The sequence below is a fragment of the Erpetoichthys calabaricus genome, chromosome 9 (assembly GCF_900747795.2).
Source record: "Erpetoichthys calabaricus chromosome 9, fErpCal1.3, whole genome shotgun sequence".
NCBI classification, from domain to species: domain Eukaryota; kingdom Metazoa; phylum Chordata; class Cladistia; order Polypteriformes; family Polypteridae; genus Erpetoichthys; species Erpetoichthys calabaricus.
Window position 1 is genome coordinate 42,278,585 of NC_041402.2, and position 21,647 is coordinate 42,300,231.

The following is a 21,647-nucleotide window of genomic DNA, read 5'->3' on the forward strand; positions in this document are numbered from 1 at the left end:
ACACCAGAGATTCCAGTGAATTGGAAACTCAGTGAGGCATGAGAACTGAAGCAGGTACTTACTACTGTTGACAGGAGTGCTTATGGGCGGGTCTAAGGGCAGGGTAACTGTCAATCAAAGTCGACTTCAGCGAATCATGTTGTTGCTTGTGCACGTCAATCAGAAGTCCACTTGTCCATTTGCGGATACAATTGAACTGATGAGGAAGCGAATAGTTAAAAAATAAAAAATATATGTTCTCTTCCAAATCAGTGATGACTAGTCCCTCTCGCGTCTTATTTGCTTCCAAAAAAAAGACTCAAGCTCATCTACACTCAAACAAGGTAAGCGAGGCGAGTAGACTGACTGAGCAACGTTCACCGCCCCTCAATTGGGAGGGCGTGACTTGGGAACTGGTAGCGCGCATGCTCAAGGCCTGCTGCCGCTTCAAGCTCCTAGAACGATAACACAAGAGAAGAGTAAGAATTGGTAAGACTTGGTTTGTCGCTTCCTTGACGTTTAAAGCGGAATAACGTTTGCAGTCTTGGTATAAATACACTATAGTCTGCACCATGTACCGTTTACATTTTGTATTACTTGTGGGAAGTAAGTTCCTAAGACGCTTAAGAGGAAGAGTGCTTTGTAAACCGCAAAGCTTTAAACATTTTTGAAGCAACTCGCAATACACAAGAAAAAAAACGGTAACAATAATATAAGAAATGTGGAAAATGCACAAGCAACTACTGTGCACAGAATGCTGCTGTCACGACAGCGCGAAAAGTAAAGCGGGATTAATTAGAGGCGCTTTCAAAACGTCTCCTGTTGCTAAGCAACGAGAGAATTTATTTCCCAAGTCCGGTTAGTCTCCAGGCTAAGAGAATTAAGAGTCGTCGCTGAATCTTGACAACATTGTAGGTCATAAAAAGCAACGTAGCTGTTTAGATTAACTGCATTTCACTGTAATGTACTACTCATCGCAAGCGAATAATACATTTGAATAGTTCAGACGTCGCACGCTGCTTGTTTTCATTCTAACCGGTTTTTCAATCACAGACCAAACTACTGCATTTTACTGAACGTATAAATAAGCTTCTGAAGTACTATTCTGCACAGTCATAAACATCCGAGTATGTGGTATTTTTATTTATTTAGGAGAGGTGGAGTGATTTTGGAATTTTATATTTTTAGTATGGATGTCATTATGTATTTCTTGGTGTTTTGTTTTATTGCTATTTGATAATTTGTTAATTCTACTTTAATCGAATCTCGTTAAGTAAAAATTTGATCACCAAAAACATATCACCAGTTGATTGAACTTCCTTTCTGAATGGGTTGACAGTCCTGAGTATTTATAATTTACTGTCAAAACATGAACTGATGCAATTGGCAACACAGTAAATTAGTCAGATGCAGCCCATGCTTTTTTCTGAAGGGGTATCGATACCCACTGGATAGTTAAGTGGCAACCTTTTTATGTATTCATATTGAATACTGAGTTGGTCTCTCCTTAAATCTCAGAACAGTTTGAAGTTGTTGTAGCATGGGCTTAGTAATGAGTTGAAAGTGTGACACAAGGGTGCTGACCAATGTCTCATATACAGTAGTGCATCTCATATAGAGTAGTGCTGGGTCAATACTCAGAATACCACCTTTTCTCTAATTCTATTTTGGATTGAGATCTATTCTTTGGCAGGCTAATGCATTAAGATGAATTCACTATTGTGCTTTGAAAATTAGTACAGGACTTTCCCAGGTTTAGGGGCATGGAGTATTATCTGATTGAAATAAAAAAAAAATCTGTAGATACGTAGGGATACACTTAATGAGACGTCTTTGTAGCTACTGTACTTATATTGGGTTACCCAATGCATTTGAAAAACACACGCCACACGATTACAAAACTACCACCAGTTTACTTTGTTCTCCTTGAGCTTTACAATTTCATGTTATGTTTTTTTTTTTTTGGCCATTACTTGGACCTGGGATTTATCAGATGAGATATTTTTATAGGTCCTCAGTATTTAGTGTTTGTGTTTCTTAGCCCACCGTGACAACACTGCCTTTGTTTGTTTTTGAACAGAGAGGAGTGAAGTGTTGTGCCTTGTGGTATACTTCCTTCCAACATTCTGATATGCCTTCTTCCGAACTGCGCTGGTCCATTCTTCTTTTTCCCATGATACTGTTGCTGTACCTGATACACTCAAGACTGTGCTTCTTGTGCCCACTATTACGCTCTCTTCAAAGACTTTTAATCTTTAGACTTGCCCACACTCCTTCGCGTATACACACACTTTGGATCTACCTAATTTAGATATCATTGTCGCTGTACAAGATACCATTGTCAATGAAGCCATGAATTTGCAGGGAATTGCCTACTCGGGTTATGTGAGGACATGTCATATACGTTGTGTACATAATTATAAACCTAAATTATATGAAGCATATTAGGACAAGTTGTTTTTGTGTATAATGTGACATACATGTGTAGCATACTACTAGGTGTTTATGTAATACTAGTTTTAATTAAGATTCAAAAGGTATTACTTTAATCAAAAATGGTATGTGTTTCTGGCAGTGAGAAATTTGGAACTACTAAAGACCCAAGTTTTATGTCTATATTAACAATGAACCAAAATTTAGTAAAGTGATTTGCTAGATATAGAGCATTAAAATGTTCTTCAGATTTATTTTTGGGGACCCGATAGCTCACATTGACACATGCATAGGTGTAAATATGCAGAATTAAATCAGATACTGCATTATTACGACTATGAACAGTTGCAGTACGGAAACACCACTGAAGATGAACTATTGCTAAGAGAACATTTGGAAGTTACTCAGATGTTAGAGCATGACAAGTTCAAATGAATGTATCTGAAGATGTTCATCTCTGACATAATCTTTTTCTTCACATAATGGTACTATTATACTTGATAAAATGAGCTTATCTTGTCAAATTGTAAGCTACGTGTCCATTTTGTTGGGGAAAAAAAACTGTAGAGGTGGACTTTTTTATTTCTCCAATTACTTATTTTTCTGTGCAAATCCATGGCTCACCCAGGCAGGTTCTGTCCCAGGGCTGGAGCCATCCATGTATGGGACATCAGCCATCAAAATGCACAGTGATGCACATCCACATGGAGTCATTCCAGATCAAATCAGAGATAACAGTAAACCCAACTTGCACATCTTTGGTGTTTGGGAGGAAAACAAATACAGACATGAAGAAAATGTGAAAACTCCACACAGATAGTGACTGGGTTGGGAAATTAATCCTTGTCACTTTGGGGCATTAGCACTAAGAGTGGCATCTGCCTTTATTAGTACAATATCTGTGCTTATCTTTTGGGTGAAGAGCCAAACATAAGAGAAAAATTGCATGTTAACAGTTTGAGTCTTAAATATCTGTTCTCTATTTTAAATAACAGAGTTATCTCTAAACTTATCCTTGCCTGTAATTGTTACTGTTGCACTGTGCTGCTTGCTAATAGAAGTGTTTATTAAATGTTTGCATATTTATTTTTATGATATTTTCTAATATGGAAAGAATAAAAAATGGCATGCGTAGCAAAAGGCGCCTATGCATTCCTGTTAAATTTTTAGTGGATTGTCTCTCTTAACTTTTTCTATTTATTTTTTGAATATGGAAACATAATTCCGTGGTTTATTTATTCCCTCTCCATTTTAAATAGGTGTAATCATGCTTGTTCCAGTTTTTACACTCAAGCTGAACCATAGAATTAACCCTCGCATGGTGACTGTTGGGAAATATGATGGAGTCCATCCTTGCTTGACGGCTGCGACACAAGCAGGAAAGGTAGGAATTAAGTTTAAAAAGTGTTTTAATTTAGAAAATATGGAACTGTGGTGATGGTGAAAATGAAACAGTATTTTTTTCTTTTTTTCTTTAATGATATAGGGGCAGACATAGACCCAAAAACAAATGATTTTGGATAAAAAAAAGATTAAACACCCATTAGTATTTCTTGCCTAACAGTAAGAACGGTATTTTTTAGTTTCACATCCGGTTCCTCCCTGTGTGGATAGCGCTCTGAGTACTGAGAAAAGCGCTATATAAATGTAATGAATTATTATTATATACAGCACAACATGAAATTAAGAATTTAAAATTATTTTGTGCTAAACAGTAAATCTTACCAATGAGATATGAAAATGCAATTATATGGAAAAAAGTATTATTATACTGTTTTCACAATCACTGCAGATGGAGATGGATTGCACATAGTTTCAGGTATTTTGCCCTGGTTTAAAATGTTAAAATTCTTTGTTTTTGAGAAAAACAAATATGGAGCATATTCATTTACAAACTGCTTTCAATTCAAAATGTGTAAAGCTAATGTAGTTTTTATCCCATATTTTCCAATTTTCTGTGTCAGTTTAATTTTGTCTTTAAATAACAATATTGTGTAATTGCTATCTGAATGCTATATTAGCCTTTTGAATTTGCAAAATTAATACATAACAGACATTGTTATAGATTTCTTTTTAAGATTGGCTGTACTTGTGTTTCTGTTTCAGTGTAGGGATTGAAATTTATACTTTCAGTCTTAGTCCTGTTTTGGCAAAATAGACATGTTCAAACATATTCTTCTGTCTAAAATGAAGTTCTGGTTGCTTTCCAAAATGTATGAAAATAGTGTTATTATTATTAGAGTAACATCACCTGTACATGTGCATTATTAGGGGTGTGTGATGGTGAAGTTTGGATTTGAAAAGGGGTAGGGGTTTATTAAGTGAGAATTGGAGCAGAACCCTATGGCTTTCTTTTAGGGATTCTCTTTGAGTGTTTAATATTCTGACAGTGGGACATATCTGGTGTCATCATACTGTGTGTCATTTGTGTTACTCAGAACTGTACTTTCCTGATATTTTTTTGTGCATCATGTTTGTTTCACACTAAGACATTTAAGACAGTCTGTGTTGGGTATTAAATACTGTCTTATTTTTGCCTTTTGTTTATGTAACAAAACAAAATGTACCAACAATGCAGTTTTTTAGGGTATGTCACAGTAGTACTAGGGTGTTGTACTGTGTTAGCCATTATGAATGTAGAGAAAAGCCAAGCAAAATAACACCTTTTATTGGCTAACTAAAAAGATTACAATATGCAAGCTTTCGAGGCAACTCAGGCCCCTTCTTCAGGCAAGATGTATTTTTGATGATTACATCTTGCCTGAAGAAGGGGCCTGAGTTGCCTCGAAAGCTTGCATATTGTAATCTTTTTAGTTAGCCAATAAAGGGTATGTCACAGTTATATATTAACTGTAGACAAGGTCTCATTTTTGTTTTTTGCTTCAGCCAAATATACTCTTAAAACGTTCAGTGCATTTTACTTTGCTGAATAATTTCATTTGTTGTTCATTCCCTAAGAAATATATAAAAAAAAAAAGGCAGACAAACAAATCTGGGCGTATGAGTGCCACTTGGCTTCAGTGATTAACTGGTCAGCACAGTGGCTATGCTATTGGTTTTTTGCCATTGTATAGCTGATATCTAAGTGTTTGTTTTTCTCCTTTCAAACAGGTTTTTATCCACAATCCGCACTCACGTGGTGTGCGACTTTCATCTCATCGACTGAATCCAAGTAGCCAGGACACTGATGTTTCCCTTCTTAACATAAACCAAGCTGTCAGCTGTCTCACTGCAGGAGTATTAAATCCACAACACAATTATGATTCCTTGATAGTTGGAACGCAGACTAATTTACTTGCATATGATGTTCATAATAATGCAGATATTTTCTACAGAGAGGTAATTATAAAATAGTTTAACTACTTTCAGTTAAATAATGATGCACCCACTCAAAGACTGGCAAAAATTAAGATGAACTGTATTTGAGATTGAAATTGGGTTGCCCTTTTTCACACAATGGGACAGTGAAATCTGGAACTAATTGCTGAATCATATAGTTATAGGGAGAAACTGATAACTTGTAAAAAGTATCTGCATGAGATTTTGGCACAACATACATTAACTGTTGGAGAAACACACTTGATGAACTGAATGGTCATCACTTATTAAATTTTCACTGTTGATATTGATTTTTCCTTAGTTTTGCCGTAAAGAATGATCAAAGGAGAATTGATGTATAAATGTTAAGTTTTTGGTAATCATCAAAAACTCAAATTTTTAAAGTTAAGGAAATTAAAGCTTGGATGTATAAAGTATGGGCTTCTATTAGACTGATTTGTTAACTTTGTTTAGGTTTCTGACGGAGCCAATGCTGTTGTGCTTGGAAAATTAGGAGACATTTCTACGCCACTTGCGATCATTGGTGGAAACTGTGCTCTGCAAGGATTTAACTATGAAGGAAATGATATCTTCTGGACTGTAAGTTTTAGGAAATTGTACAAAGTCAAATATGTCAGTTTGAATAACTGAAAAACAAACATTCTTCATTCTTTAAGTCATAAAATAATTATTGTAATGGTTTGACAGAACTTTGTTAAAAACTAGTCAGAGTGATTTGTCATGCAGTGTGGTCACCTGTTTATGTGCATTGTTCTGGTTTTGTTATACTATTTGTTATTTTGTGTTTAGACTTGGGCATCTTTACATCTGTACATGGTAACAAAACTCTCTATACTACTGGCCTGGCAAAGTTTCAGTTTTATATTAAAAAGGGGCATACCAACATGTTGTGGAGAAAAATATGTCAGTATATTCTCTTTACCGTGTCATAATGCAGGTCTGGATTTTGTTTTTTCCAAAGTTCAGTGGTGAATACCAACCTAAGACCTACCTCCAGAGATGAGTCAGAGCAGCCTTGTTTAAAACAAATTTGGCTTAACTTAGTCAGACCCCTAAAGCAATCAAATGTGGATCGCCATTACACAATTTGCTTTGTATATTAGCAATTAAGTCTTCCTTTGTGTGGAGTGTGAAATGGATAGAAGAAACAAATTAATGGTGAAAAAATGAACATGGTGTATTACTGCATTTCTCTTGGAATTAAGGTTTGTTAATATAAATCTTATAGAACACTAAGAAGTGTATGTTGTGTTTCCTCATTCATTTAACATTGATTATTTGCTCAATTCTTTCTAAATTTGTATTCATTATACAGTTTTTCTGAACATGTGGGGACTGCATTTTGCTTCTTATTTTTTTCTAATAAATATATAAAGTTGTTATCTAAATTTAATAAAAATTATAGTAGTCCCTTGCAGGGGCACTGTCTTAAAATTGAAATAAGCATGATCAGTAATGGAGGAATTGATGGGTTACTCTCTAAATGTTCCCCTAAATTATGTGAATTATCAGTCAGTAGTGCCACATACTGTAAAAGAATATTATGTACTTTGTCTTCTGTTTTTCAGGTTACTGGGGATAATGTTCGATCGTTGGTGCTTTGTGATTTCAATGGTGATGGGAAAAATGAAGTAAGAACATCAATAATGTATTTTATGTAGCTCTTTCACATTATGTCATGTGTAAGAACACTGAAGAAATACAAATACTAAATGCATAGTTATTGTTTAAATAAATATTTTAGCCACGGCTAAAACTGGTAAATTGTACTTGACAATATTGTGTTTTGGTAATACAAATGTGTTGTCTTGGTTTGTAATTAGTTTTTTTTAAGCTACACAGTAAACGTATTCTCTTTTTTTATACTTATTTATAGCTCCTGGTTGGCTCAGAGGACTTTGATATTAGGGTTTTTAAGGAAGATGAAATATTGGCCGAAATGACAGAAACAGAGGTAGTTATTTATTATTTTTAGAAATTTTTACCAATCTGTTAAGGCTGGTTCTCAAGATTAGAAGTATCATTGATTTTCAGTTGGAAATGCTTCTAATTAATAGAACAGGATTTATTTTCACCAATTGGAAATATACAATGTGAGTCTTAACTACAGGTAAATAATTTGAAGTGTCTTATAATAGAGTAAATGATAAATATATAAAGATGATAGTGATTTTTTTAGGTACATCAGTGATTATTATCCATATACTGTATATTTTTTTTACTCACCTGGCCTGATCATAGTTCAACAGTTATGTCAATGTACAGATATTGTCAGGTCCCATTTATATTAATCTGTGTTGAACTGCTTTTTCTTCTCTTATGTGTCATTATGAGTATTCATTATTTAATTTGTAAAGTTTATAGTCACATTTACTTGTGAACTTGTTACGGTGCTTTGAGCCTGCACTCAACGAAGAGAAATGTACAAAAATTAAAAACTGAATTGAATTTAATCATCTTACTGTTTTGTTACCAAGATGTCAATAATTGATATTTTTCCCCTAAAAGCGAGATTAATACTTTTGTTATAAATTTCTTTAAGACAGTGACAGCTTTGTGTCACATGCATGGCAGTCGTTTCGGATATGCATTAGCTAATGGAACAGTGGGAGTATATGACAGGACTGCTCGTTACTGGAGGATTAAGGTATATTAACTCTCTGTATGCGAAATTTACTTAGATAACAATATGTTCCTTACTCTTGTCATTATGCTCTCGGAAGCTTTTCATGGAACCCCACTTCCTAATGTCTCTCTTTTTATTAATTCAACAGTCTAAAAACCATGCAGTGAGCATCCATGCATTTGACTTAAATTCAGATGGTGTTTGTGAGCTGATTACAGGATGGTCTAATGGAAAGGTAACTTGATAATTCAAAGCTTGCAGAATAACTTTCACCCAGATTATTTTACATGGAATTAAATTATCTATGTTGCTATTAGCTCTTGGGAGTCCAAGGCTGAACCCCTTAACTCAATACACACATCTTTAATTGACAAATTTTAAGTAGGTTGTAAAATTTTCAGAGGTTGGATAAGTTGCTCCCTAGTAGCCTGGTTAAAATGTGCACTTTAGATGTGATTAGAGCCAATAGTTTTATTTTTAAATTTGACATCTTGCCAAGCTTCATAATGTTCTTGTGTTGCCCTTTACTTAAGTAATGGACTGATTGGCACAGGGTAGAGCAATCAATAAACTCTGCTTTTATTCCTGTTGCTATATCCTGTTCTCTAATTTCAGATTGATGCTCGCAGTGACCGTACTGGAGAAGTGATCTTTAAGGATAATTTTGCTTCCTCTGTAGCTGGAATAGTAGAAGGGGATTATAGGATGGATGGCCAGAGTCAGCTCATCTGCACTTCTGTTGAAGGGGAAGGTTAGAACACTGTTGCATTAGTTTGATTTTCCTAAATTATTGTAGGTACTTCATTAATTTATTTTCCAACTCCTTTATCTCATTTGGTATCACTGAAGGAAATGCTGCAAGGTAGATTTGCATCTTGAAGTGACAACCCATCGGCTATCATGTACGTAGAGAGTCTTGCTCCCTCATTCATTCACACATGGGGACAGTGCAAGTTCTTGATATTGTGTTGATTGGCATTGCACAAATGCAAAGAGAAGGGAGAAGATAACATACAATCTTCATAAGGAAAATGACCCATAAGACTTGCATGATGGCTCTCTTGCCATCATATGGTTTATTATACCTTCTTTGTTTATTAAACACTGCAAGCGTCAGGAACTTTCTTAATAAGTTAAGTGTAAATACTGTAGTAGTTGTACACAAAACTAAGCTGGATCTTGGTGGCCTACTGTATTTATTCAAAATGGCAGTCTAGTTGCAGTAATTTTTTTTGTATGTAAAACTGACCCAATATAGGTTGCCTAGGGTAGTTTCAGGTGTAGTTTCATAGAATCGGCAGTATACTTTCTAGCAAGAACTCCATGTATTTTAGAAATGTACTGAAGCATAATAAAACAATAACACATAAAAGAAAAAACAGACCTCATTGCGATTGTATGTGCAGTAACCCAAAATAGGGGATGGAAATAGACTTCTAATAGAAGAATAATGTACTGGGCAAAATGCCTTGGCTGATAATTTGCCTGAAGTCTGTCTCGCTTGCTAAAAGGCCCTTTTCTCATTATTTCAATACACTTTTATTAGTTGCATTAATGTTTGCTTTTATCATTGATCTTTTAACTTTAAACTTACATTTCCTTGGTATAGATTTTAAAATACTGCTTCTTCTCCTTATTCAGTACGTGGATATTTACCTGCTAGCAAAGAAATGAGGGGAAATCTTTTGGATGCCAGTGTTGAACAAGACCTTCTCAGAGAGCTGAGTCAGAAGAAACAAAACCTTCTTCTTGAACTAAAAAACTATGATGAAAACGCAAAGGTATGATTGGACTTCACAGAAGACAGGTACAAAAATGGAAGTGAGCTCAGCAATTGTAAACAACCAAATAAGTTCTTTAAATCAGAAATATTTTTTGTTAGATTTTTTTTGTTTGTTTTTAATTCTCAGGAAATACGAATATCCATAATAGCAGGGGTACCTGGCATTGCCTGGGGTGTAATAAAGTGCAATTGCAGTTACTAAATAAATTACCCTGGGGAAAACTTTTGGTTCTAAACCAAAATTTCTCTGACTAAACCAACCGTGGGGAGCAACTTTGCATACCCTCAAGTCCCACAAATGCCTCCTTGGTCAGTTCCCTAATAAAGCACAGGGGAAAATATTGTAATGAGCATGGCCTATTGTCTTCACAGTACGAATGGAATCTGTGCACAGTTTGACAGAGAGAGTTTAAATGATGTGGATTTGCATAACAGACAAGCATACATTAAACTTTATATATCAAATAACTTGGTTTTATTATCTGCTGTAAAGCTTAAATGAAAAAAAAATGGTTAGCAAGAGCTGGAATGTTTTCATGGATCAATTCCACTAGTGTTGCTGTGAACTTGTAAATTGCTGCTGCAGTATATTTTTTCACAGATCAGCAGTCTGTTAGTCTGGAATTCAATGCCATTGGGATTCAGGTACATCCACTTTATGCTGTCACAGTCAGGTAAACTGTTTCTGCACGATGGGAGGGTGGTTTGTGTTATCGTCACATCCATCCTCCTGTCAGATATCTTTACATATAAAATTTTAGGAGCCAATTATAAACCAATTTCATTCATTTTATTTATGTGATCTAGGAAATAATCATATTATTTATAAACAGAAGAAACTGCTAATATTCCCAGTAAATTCAGGGCTAAACAGAATAGTCACAAAGCACTAAAACCCATCTACTAGTGGTAGTAGGATAGATGCTGGTGCAGTGATTTACAAAAGCATTATTAGAAGGGGTTCAACAAATATCCAGCAAGCACACCTCAATTAATAATATTAATTAATATCAAGTGTTTTGTTTCCTATTTGACTAACTGGCCCCACCCCTCAATATCACCTCTCTGCTTGACACACTGATTCTTTTCTCTTCTGATTAGCTTTCAGTGTGCTTCTACTATTTACATTAAATGTGTTTTTCTGTGAAGTGGATGTTGGAAAAAAAAAAAACAATTCTTGACTTCTCCAAATCCTTAACTTGTACTGTATTTCATTTTTAATATACTGTTGCATTTTTAGTCTTAAGAATTCAAACATACAATGGCAATGTGCTTTACATCTGCTATGAGCAGGTATAATCAGACTAGTTTTGTTTGGCCATGAGCAGACTTATAGGGTCCGCTGTTGTTTAATATTGCATTTATTCTAAAGCAGTGTTTTTTTACCTTCAGTCCATTTTTGTAATTGTATACTATAGGTATCCCCGAATTTAATTAAAAACATTTTCACACTGAGACTATGTCAAGTAAGAATTACTTGATTGTATACTTTCCTTTTTGTGGATATATGAGAAATCCATTTTTGTTTCATAGACAGAAATGATTTAATTCTCCTGGTTTTACTCTTATTTCTTTTTTGAATTTTTAAGCTGCTCACTCTCTCACCTGCAAAAATTGAGTCACTATGATATTAGTGTATGACTGTTGTTTATATTGTGAATATTCAAGTAGTGTAGGGAGTGCATAAAATTATGTGAACACTGGCCAACATCTTCATATTGTGCATATATGAAAGTGGAAAAGGGGGGTAGATAAAAAATATATATAATGTAGGTTGTATGTATATATATAATATATATAATTCGAGGAATACAAAATATGCTGTGAACTAAAAAACAAAATAATAATCAGAATTTTTTTTCAGGTTGGAACAGGATCGTTGAGTGAAACTGATGGACAAACTGGAATAATTCCTGCTAACACACAGCTACAGACAGCACTGTCTGTTTGCCTTGGCTCCGAAACCCAAAGCCCCAATGTTGAATTAAGCATTTCAACTTGCAATGGTTTGTTTTTTTCCTTTTTATATTTTTTGCAAAAAGTGCTTGCATAAAAAAAAAACAGTAAAAATGGAATAACATTAACACCTATTACTTGATGAACAGATAGGTCTTTGCTAGGTTGCATTTATGGTTCTCAATATTTAGTTTGCCTAATGGCTAGAAAATGCAGTGAACAGTTCATGAACGAATATGAACCCCTTTTACTGATTTTGTTTGTTTTAAAGTTTGCCTTTGGCATACCTGAACTCTTCAGACTGTGTCAGGTTTTCACTCTTTTTAGGTAATATACAATTTATTCTCACATTCTGCTCTTCCAGTTACAAGCTCCGTATGGTGTACATTTATATACATGGTATAATTCTAATGAAATAGAGAATACCACAGGAAAAAAGAAAAAGGAAATATACAAATCTATAAATGTTTTGTTAAATAAATTCTGATGGATGTTGGGTTTGGACAGTTTTTTTTTTTATTTATAAGGGTGAATTAACATGTGTAACCTTCAACGAAGAGCATAAACAAATGCAGTTTAAAACAGCTATTATCATTATACTGTTTGTTAGGTTTGCTGACACACAGAAGAGAAGCAGAGAGCAGTATATTGAAAGATTTACCTCTGGATGTAACCAAGCAATTGAAATGACCATTTCCATTTCCTTTTTATTGTGATCTGCTTTTCCTTCTTCCCCACTGATTACATAGTTAAGAAATCATTTTAGTCTGCTTCCATCTTAGAAGTTGTATTTGCCACCCATAGCATAATGAGTAAACTGTTTTTTCTCTGCTTTTAATGTAAACTGATTAGAAGGCTATGTCAGTAGTTTTAGATTTGAAAGAAAATTACTGAACAGAATTTTACTCAAATACATCTTTACCTCATAATATTGTTAATTGACTCAACAATTAAATGACACATTGGCAGGTCAGGAGCTGGCACTCCAGACACTTCTAATGTGTGCTGACCAGGCATACTAAGGTTGAAAATAAGGCAAGCAGTAAATAGATGGAGGAATACAAAGTTTTACAAAGAGTAAATGTATTTAAATAACCTTGGGGATAACACAAATCAGGGCTCCACTGAAGGAGCTGGGAAATTAGATGTCGAGAAGAAATATATTTGTGCAGACCATTGTGCCAAAAAGGACACTTCAGATGTTGCTGGAGGAACCTGTGTAAAAATGAAATGACTAGATTTGCCCACAGCTGCTGTATCAGATTATTTTATTGCTGATTGATAGAGAGTAAAAGTAAGCATCTTTTTGTCTGAATTTTATTTTCTGGCTGTTTATAGGGAAGTACTTGCATGCATATACAGTCATTTTAAAGGATTACTACTGTGAAACTAATAACTGTTAACAAAAGTAAAATGATTAGCAGGAAGAAAGATGGGAGAAGATAACAAACAGGAATATATAACTTAACTGTCAATATAATTTTCATTTGTTGCCTGTATATTTCTAAACAGTCTTTGTGCACATTCTATAGTGTATAAGTGGGGAGGGGGGGGGTGTATAAATAATAACACAGCTTAGTTACAGAAAGTGTCCCTTTTGCAAAACAAAATCTTCTGTGTTAATAATAATTCATTACATTTATATAGCGCTTTTCTCAGTACTCAAAGCGCTATCCACACAGGGAGGAACCGGGAATCGAACCCACAATCTTCCACAGTCTCCTTACTGCAAAGCAGCAGCACTACCACTGCGCCACCGTGTTGGGTCAGGTTGAGTTGTTGCATTGTGTCCCTATGTCTTCAAACACAGCAGTGGGCAATGCAATGCAATGCTGGTGTGTTGTGACTGGATTGTAGAGCAGAATATATTTATTATAAATCTGTATATTTTTTTCTGCAGATTACAATAATTCTCAATCAAAGTTAATTCATTTTAGACAAGATCATGCAAAATGGGGAATAAGTGAAACACTGATTGCCTATGCCCTCTCTATACTGGATCACTGTGCTCCTAAAACAGCTGCTGATGCTCAGAAAACTACAAGTCCGGTGTTATTTACAACGTTGTCCCTTCATCATGAAAGGGAGTGTGGCCAACAACTGAAGCCATATGATTACCTGAATTTCTATAAGCATCAGCAGAAAAAGGGGTATTATTATAAGCACATGTAAACATTGGCCAGGCAAGTACAAGGACATGTTTACAAGTTAGATTTTTTATTTTTGCCCAGATGGAGGTGTAATTTTATTCCTGTTGTGGCAGATGCTATACTGCTGTGAACAAGTTAACATTTATTCAGTTCTGAACAAATCTCTTTTGCCACATTGAAAAGCAGAGTGGGAAATATTCTAAACAATGCAGTAGTGTTCTCATAGGACCTGTAATATAGAAGACCTATTTAAACAACATTGACATTTTGCAACAAGTCCTGCTTGCATCTTAAACCTCACGTACAATTACACCAACACTTTGCTGTCTGCCTCCCCTACTCTATATCTCTAATTGGGGATAATCTAGCAGCTCTGCTAATTTAACTTTAACATACTACAGGAAAACTTGGAGACTGGCTCTGTTCTATTTGACTTCCACACAAAAAAAAACTAACTTATCTTCATTATTAGGCAGATCTTCTCATGGGAGTACTTGGGTTGTAACTCACATTTTATTGACAAAAGTTACAACTCTGAATAATGCAGAAGCTACTACCTGGGCTGGTATCATCCCGTGGTATTGGAAGACATGAAAAGCAAAACTGGTATTGATGGATGAAATCACACAAACATTTAATTTCTGAGTACTTTGACACTTGTTTTCAGTTTATCATGTGCTCAGTTTCCAATCATTCAAGCCAGTGGTTATTGGGAGTACATGGAAAGAAGTTATGCAAACTGCATGTCACATGAGTATTCATTTTGAGAGCTGACATCTGTTTTTAGTTGAAGTATATTCTTAAAACTTTGGTAAAACTATCTGGAAACAGACACCATCTGTTAATTAGCATCTTATTTGAAAACAGTTGGTTTGCAACAAGGGTTAGAATATTAAGGTGAAAGAGACACATGGAAGCTTAAAACTGCCTGTGATTATATTTGTTGCTGCAATGCAGAGTATGTGAGTAAAGGTAAATGACTTCACACAAGCTATACAGTGGAATGGCAGTGGCTTCAAGGCAAAACGGTCCTCCATGACTCCAACAGAGCTGTGCAGCCTCTTTAATTTTGTGTGTAAAGTAAAAGTAAAGAGTCATAACCTAAAATTGGTTAGTAAATCCTTTAAGAAAAGGAAGGCACCCTGTACACATTTTGTGTACTTATAAGGAAATGTGACACAAAAAGCATGAATTTGGAAATATGCTTGCAGCAAGAAATTAGTCAAATTGAAATTTTACCATTTAAATATTAGGGCACCAATGGTGGTACAGCAGGTAGTGTCAATACATTACAAAGCTTGAACCCATTTTAATTCCTGGCTTTGTTAACTCTCGATGTGTTTGCCTGGGTTTCTTCAGATTACACAGAATGTTTGCAAAAATCCTGACACATGCTATCAAGTTCAGTCGTCATTCTGAATTGGCCTGATGTAAATGTATTATTGTATTCCACAATGTCCAGGCATTCCCTCATTCCGGTTTTGAACCTATTAATGCCAGCTGTCCTTTACTAGAGAAAATTAACTCTATAAATGGATAGATAGAGCATTTAAATAGGTAGCTAGTTGCTTATAAACACAGCATAAATTATCGAATGCCATGTTTTTCACCTAATACTGATTTAATCTTGTCTTTAACGTTGATTTTAGCAAGGGAAAAAAACAGCATTTATCTTTGCTGAAGTCCTAAGCTGGATTAAAAGCAGTCCAAATGTCCCAATGTATCCCTGCTATTTGTGTGAGGCCAGGTCACTGGGTAATACTGTAATGTTTTTAGTGTAATTAGTTTAGAGATTGTTTCTGGGTGCTACATCTTTGTTTCCCAAAATGCTTCATAGTATAGATTATAAAATAAACCATGATCAGCATATACACAGCACTTAAAAATTTTTACAAGGACAATTCTCAATTTTTCAGGTGCATGTAATCCATGTAAGAATAAGCAATATATTAGGATTCTCATAGCATTCAAATTTTAAATAGGATTATTTGTAAAAGTTTAACTAATGTACAATTTACCTAAAAGTTGTAAATAGGTCATCCCAAAGGTCTTGTGATAAGACAATTTCCCTTCTGGGATTAATACAGTGTACCCAAATACCAAAAAAAAAAAAGCAACAAAATAACCTTTTACTAGTAGGATATATGATAATAGTGTTTGGAATATAAATATATTTTTAAATGTGTTAGATTTTTTGCAAAGTAGTAGAGTAAAGAATATGTATACAGTGGTGTGAAAAACTATTTGCCCCCTTCCTGATTTCTTATTCTTTTGCATGTTTGTCACACAAAATGTTTCTGATCATCAAACACATTTAACCATTAGTCAAATATAACACAAGTAAACACAAAATGCAGTTTTTAAATGATGGTTTTTATTATTTAGGGAGAAAAAAAATCCAAACCTACATGGCCCTGTGTGAAAAAGTAATTGCCCCCTTGTTAAAAAATAACCTAACTGTGGTGTATCACACCTGAGTTCAATTTCCGTAGCCACCCCCAGGCCTGATTACTGCCACACCTGTTTCAATCAAGAAATCACTTAAATAGGAGCTGCCTGACACAGAGAAGTAGACCAAAAGCACCTCAAAAGCTAGACATCATGCCAAGATCCAAAAAAATTCAGGAACAAATGAGAACAGAAGTAATTGAGATCTATCAGTCTGGTAAAGGTTATAAAGCCATTTCTAAAGCTTTGGGACTCCAGCGAACCACAGTGAGAGCCATTATCCACAAATGGCAAAAACATGGAACAGTGGTGAACCTTCCCAGGAGTGGCCGGCCAACCAAAATTACCCCAAGAGCGCAGAGACGACTCATCCGAGAGGTCACAAAAGACCCCAGGACAATGTCTAAAGAACTGCAGGCCTCACTTGCCTCAATTAAGGTCAGTGTTCACGACTCCACCATAAGAAAGAGACTGGGCAAAAACGTCCTGCATGGCAGATTTCCAAGACGCAAACCACTTAAGCAAAAAGAACATTAGGGCTCGTCTCAATTGTGCTAAGAAACATCTCAATGATTGCCAAGACTTTTGGGAAAATACCTTGTGGACTGATGAGACAAAAGTTGAACTTTTTGGAAGGCAAATGTCCCGTTACATCTGGCGTAAAAGGAACACAGCATTTCAGAAAATGAACATCATACCAACAGTAAAATATGGTGGTGGTAGTGTGATGGTCTGGGGTTGTTTTGCTGCTTCAGGACCTGGAAGGCTTGCTGTGATAGATGGAACCATGAATTCTACTGTCTACCAAAAAATCCTGAAGGAGAATGTCCAGCCATCTGTTCGTCAACTCAAGCTGAAGCGATCTTGGGTGCTGCAACAGGACAATGACCCAAAACACACCAGCAAATCCACCTCTGAATGGCTGAAGAAAAACAAAATGAAGACTTTGGAGTGGCCTAGTCAAAGTCCTGACCTGAATCCAATTGAGATGCTATGGCATGACCTTAAAAAGGCGGTTCATGCTAGAAAACCCTCAAATAAAGCTGAATTACAACAATTTTGCAAAGATGAGTGGGCCAAAATTCCTCCAGAGTGCTGTAAAAGACTCATTGCAAGTTATTGCAAACGCTTGATTGCAGTTATTGCTGCTAAGAGTGGCCCAAGCAGTTATTAGGTTCAGGGGGCAATTACTTTTTCACACAGGGCCATGTAGGTTTGGATTTTTTTTCTCCCTAAATAATAAAAACCACCATTTACAAACTGCATTTTGTTTTTACTTGTGTTATATTTGACTAATGGTTAAATGTGTTTGATGATCAGAAGCATTTTGTGTGACAAACATGCAAAAGAATAAGAAATCAGGAAGGGGGCAAATAGTTTTTCACACCACTGTACATGTAAGTAAAAAATTGAATGAGTTTCTGCAAATCAGTATGTGTCTTTTTTTTTTTTTTTTTTTTTAAACATTTGCAGATACTATTATTCGTGCTGTTCTCATTTTTGCGGAGGGGATTTTTGAAGGAGAAAGCCACGTTGTGCACCCTAGTGTCCAGAATCTGTCAGGCTGCATTCGTGTCCCCATCATTCCACCTAAAGATATTCCTGTTGATTTGCATATTAAAGCTTTTATTGGAGGCAAAAACAGGTATGTTGCCGTTTTGAAAAAAATATTTTGATGAAGTGTTTTACTTGTTGTATTTCTTAAAAAGCAAAATCAAATGCATTTCTTAAACCAAAACAAAACAGTTTGGCTTTAAACCAAATTTTTGAATTAAATTTAATTGACTTTTCTTATTGAAAACAGATTCAGCTATTGAATAGTTCCTATATATTTTTTCTCTTTCCTTCTCCCACTTTGCTGTTCTAAATTTTATGGTGCCTGAGGAGACAATGTGCTTCACATTTTAGATTAAACGTCTCTGAGACCTTTTATTTCTCTCACTAATGTACAGAAAGCATCTAATTCACCCTTGTCTGTGCTGAGGCTCCACAGATAATAAAGACCAGTGTACTTACCTGTAATTACCTGTCATTTTCTTTCAAATCCACTGATATTTCTTTACTTTTAGGGAACATTACTGTGAAAAAGAACATCTTTGTTCATAGATGTTTGTTCTGTGTTTCCATGTTCTTGGGTTTGTTAATCGATTACAAACAGCTTTTCTTGTTAGTTCTCTTTTGTGAAATAAACTGGATGGGGGGGGGGGGGGTCAACTGATTGGGCAGGTACATTGTGCAATTCACACAATTTGTTTGGGATATCCGTACAGGTACATAAACGTGAGTTCTTTTCAGTTTGAGAATTCCTAAAGGGTGAGGTTTTAACGCATTGTTTGGCATCATAAAAAGAATGGCCTTGAACTAGAGAGTAATAAGTATTATTGTCGTGTCTATATCTACAGTAAGTGTTTAATGAATGTGTGAAATGAAGGCATTTCCACTGCATTAAACAGTATCAGGGAGCCCATGATGCTGTCACTACTGTCATTAAATGTAGTCTTATTATTTCTTGATCAGATATATTTAGTAGAATTTTTGACATACTTGGAAGCTAACTTGAGGTTCAGTATATAGCATTTTATGGTGAATTATTGAATAAGGGAACACAACAGGGGGCTTTTTAAACCAGGACTTTATGTGCAGATTCTTAGAGCCAAAACTTGTAGCTGTTGTAGGTACAAGCACAAGAAGGAAGGATTTCAGTTCAGAACTGCAAATGTTTCATTCTGCTTACAAAGTTGTGGAAAGGTTTGAGTCTGTGTCTCAGTTTCAAACCCTCCAAATCCCACAATAAGCTCATGGAAAGGTACATTTTTTACAGCATAGTCCGCTCTAAATTGGGCGACTAATTCCTTTATCCCAAAAACTAGTTTAATCTGTATTTAGTTTATTCCGAAGATATCTGATTTTCCTTGTTTGCTGTACTTTTTAAATTTGTCTGAGATGCCTTTGTTGCATCATTCCTGTCATCTAACTCATGTTTTCTTTCTCTTCAGTACTCAGTTTCATGTATTTGAGCTGACCAGACAACTACCTCGGTTCTCGATGTACGCTTTATGTACTGATAAATCTCTATCTGTACCAAAGAGTAAAGTCACGTTTTTAATCAATGAACGTGTTCAAAGGGTGAGTGGTAACTTCATCGTTTTTGTGTTGTGAAATCTGTATTTTTAAAGTGAATTAGTAAAGTGGCACTTAAAGGATAAGTTCATTTTATTTCTTCTCCGTCAAGATATATTTTATTTTGCCACATGAAATTGTGTTCTAAAGTGAAGCTTTAAGCTTTTGTTTTCACATTTGGATCATGGACAATTCACCTCCATTTTAAAATTCAAGAACAGTCTATAAAAAAAAAAACTAGCTACACTATTAGAATAAATTTTTAAAAATATTTGATATCTCATGCCTTACGTATCCACAGTGTTTGTCCTACACTTTTCAGCAGTATCCTGTGTCTCAACATCTCCTGGCCGGTGCTTCCTCTGTGGATTGCATTCCCATAAAGCCTGCCTCGCATACTCTGCCATATCAAAGCATATTGCTCAGCTCCTGTTCATGTTTTGGCTATGCTAGACGGGTCCCCATTACCCACGGTGGACAGCATGATTCATATTCTTGTGAATGCTTCGTCTGTTTGAAGGCATCTCTTAGTATTCCTGCTACACTGCTCATCAATATCCTCCTGTGTGTCAACCTGTCTTGCCCAGTGCTTCCTCTCGCAATCACTTTTGACTGAGCAACCGAAGTGAAACTGACCAGTCTGACCAAAGCCAAACTGACCAATTGGATTGCTCTGTGGGATTGGACACCCACACTAGCATTTTATTATATAGTAGATGCTTCACTTTAGAACACAATGTTATTTGGCAAATCAATATATTCCATGACTATGAAGAAACAAATCTGACTGAAAAATACCAAGCTTATCCTTTAAGGTGAGGAGTGGACCTTGCTCTGTACTGGTGCATCGTGTGCCATGAGGCTTCCTTTGTTTTACATTTGGTAAACATGTACTGTTTGATTTTTTTTCCCCTTGTTTATAAATCAAATGTGATATTTTTTTCCTCTCATTTTTACCAGCTATTGTAATGGCAGTCTGGTTTTTGCATGTATACTTGCCAAAAGTAACATATAGTTACTAAGTGGTAAGTAAATAGATGAATGCCAGTGTACCTAAAGAAGCTACAATTTTTTTTTCTTGTGTGTACCAATTTGTGTCCAGCAGTGAAGCAAAGCATTTATCAAATAGCACAGCTGATTAAAGTGGTCAAACATGCACAGTTAGGGCTGACTGAACTTGGTAGGAAACATATCTTAGGCCTCCCACTACTTGATTGGCTTTCAGCAGCTAATAAACTTTGAAAGTTGTAGAAGCCTGGTGAGAGAGGATAATGGCATACTGTATGTTTGCAAGAGTCAAAATTCAGTGAGGAGTTATACTTCTTTAGTGAATCCAGTATACAGACAGCCACATCAAAACAGATGCTTATGGAGGTAAAACCTAAATGCATTATTTTTATTGTTTTAATGACATACAGTTTTTCTTTGCCTCCCATAAGCATAAAGCTGCTTGTCTGCAAGTGAGAGGATCACAGAGTCTTTATTGTGCTGTATTAGAGGGATTTTTGTAAGAACATACTTTACTAACAACATATTGGAAATCTGGACTACCACCACCACTACGTGTACTAGAGGTGACATGGTGAAGCAGTGGTTAATGCTTCTGCCTTGCTAGCAATTGTGTAGAGTTTGCATTTTCTCCTATTATCTATGAGTTTTTTTCCAGGTGCTCTCATTTTCCCCTAATTAGGGTCAATAATGTGAAGTCTAAATTTTTCTATTTAAAAATAGTCTTGTAGTTGGGGACATTATTGCCCAATTAAATGCAGATTCTATTATGGTTGACTAGGGAGGATACTTTTTCAATATTTTG

General features: G+C 35.4%; 1 protein-coding gene across 2 annotated transcripts in view; it reads left to right on the forward strand.

Annotated features, from left to right (window-relative positions):
* Positions 1 to 216: 216 nt before the first annotated feature.
* Positions 217 to 21,647, forward strand: part of bbs2 (Bardet-Biedl syndrome 2) — a 32,528-nt gene continuing 11,097 nt past the window's right edge. The window contains exons 1-13 of one of the 2 annotated variants that reach the window (XM_051931686.1): positions 217 to 323; positions 3,672 to 3,796; positions 5,524 to 5,751; positions 6,205 to 6,330; positions 7,320 to 7,382; positions 7,628 to 7,705; positions 8,294 to 8,398; positions 8,526 to 8,612; positions 8,993 to 9,128; positions 10,019 to 10,158; positions 12,025 to 12,166; positions 18,188 to 18,359; positions 19,711 to 19,840. In XM_051931686.1, the coding sequence (XP_051787646.1) occupies positions 3,680 to 3,796; positions 5,524 to 5,751; positions 6,205 to 6,330; positions 7,320 to 7,382; positions 7,628 to 7,705; positions 8,294 to 8,398; positions 8,526 to 8,612; positions 8,993 to 9,128; positions 10,019 to 10,158; positions 12,025 to 12,166; positions 18,188 to 18,359; positions 19,711 to 19,840 (1,524 nt within the window). In that variant the 5' untranslated portion in view covers positions 217 to 323; positions 3,672 to 3,679. Of the gene's footprint in view, positions 324 to 365; positions 469 to 3,671; positions 3,797 to 5,523; positions 5,752 to 6,204; positions 6,331 to 7,319; positions 7,383 to 7,627; positions 7,706 to 8,293; positions 8,399 to 8,525; positions 8,613 to 8,992; positions 9,129 to 10,018; positions 10,159 to 12,024; positions 12,167 to 18,187; positions 18,360 to 19,710; positions 19,841 to 21,647 lie in introns of those variants that run through there. The other variant, XM_028809380.2, reaches the window with a different exon arrangement.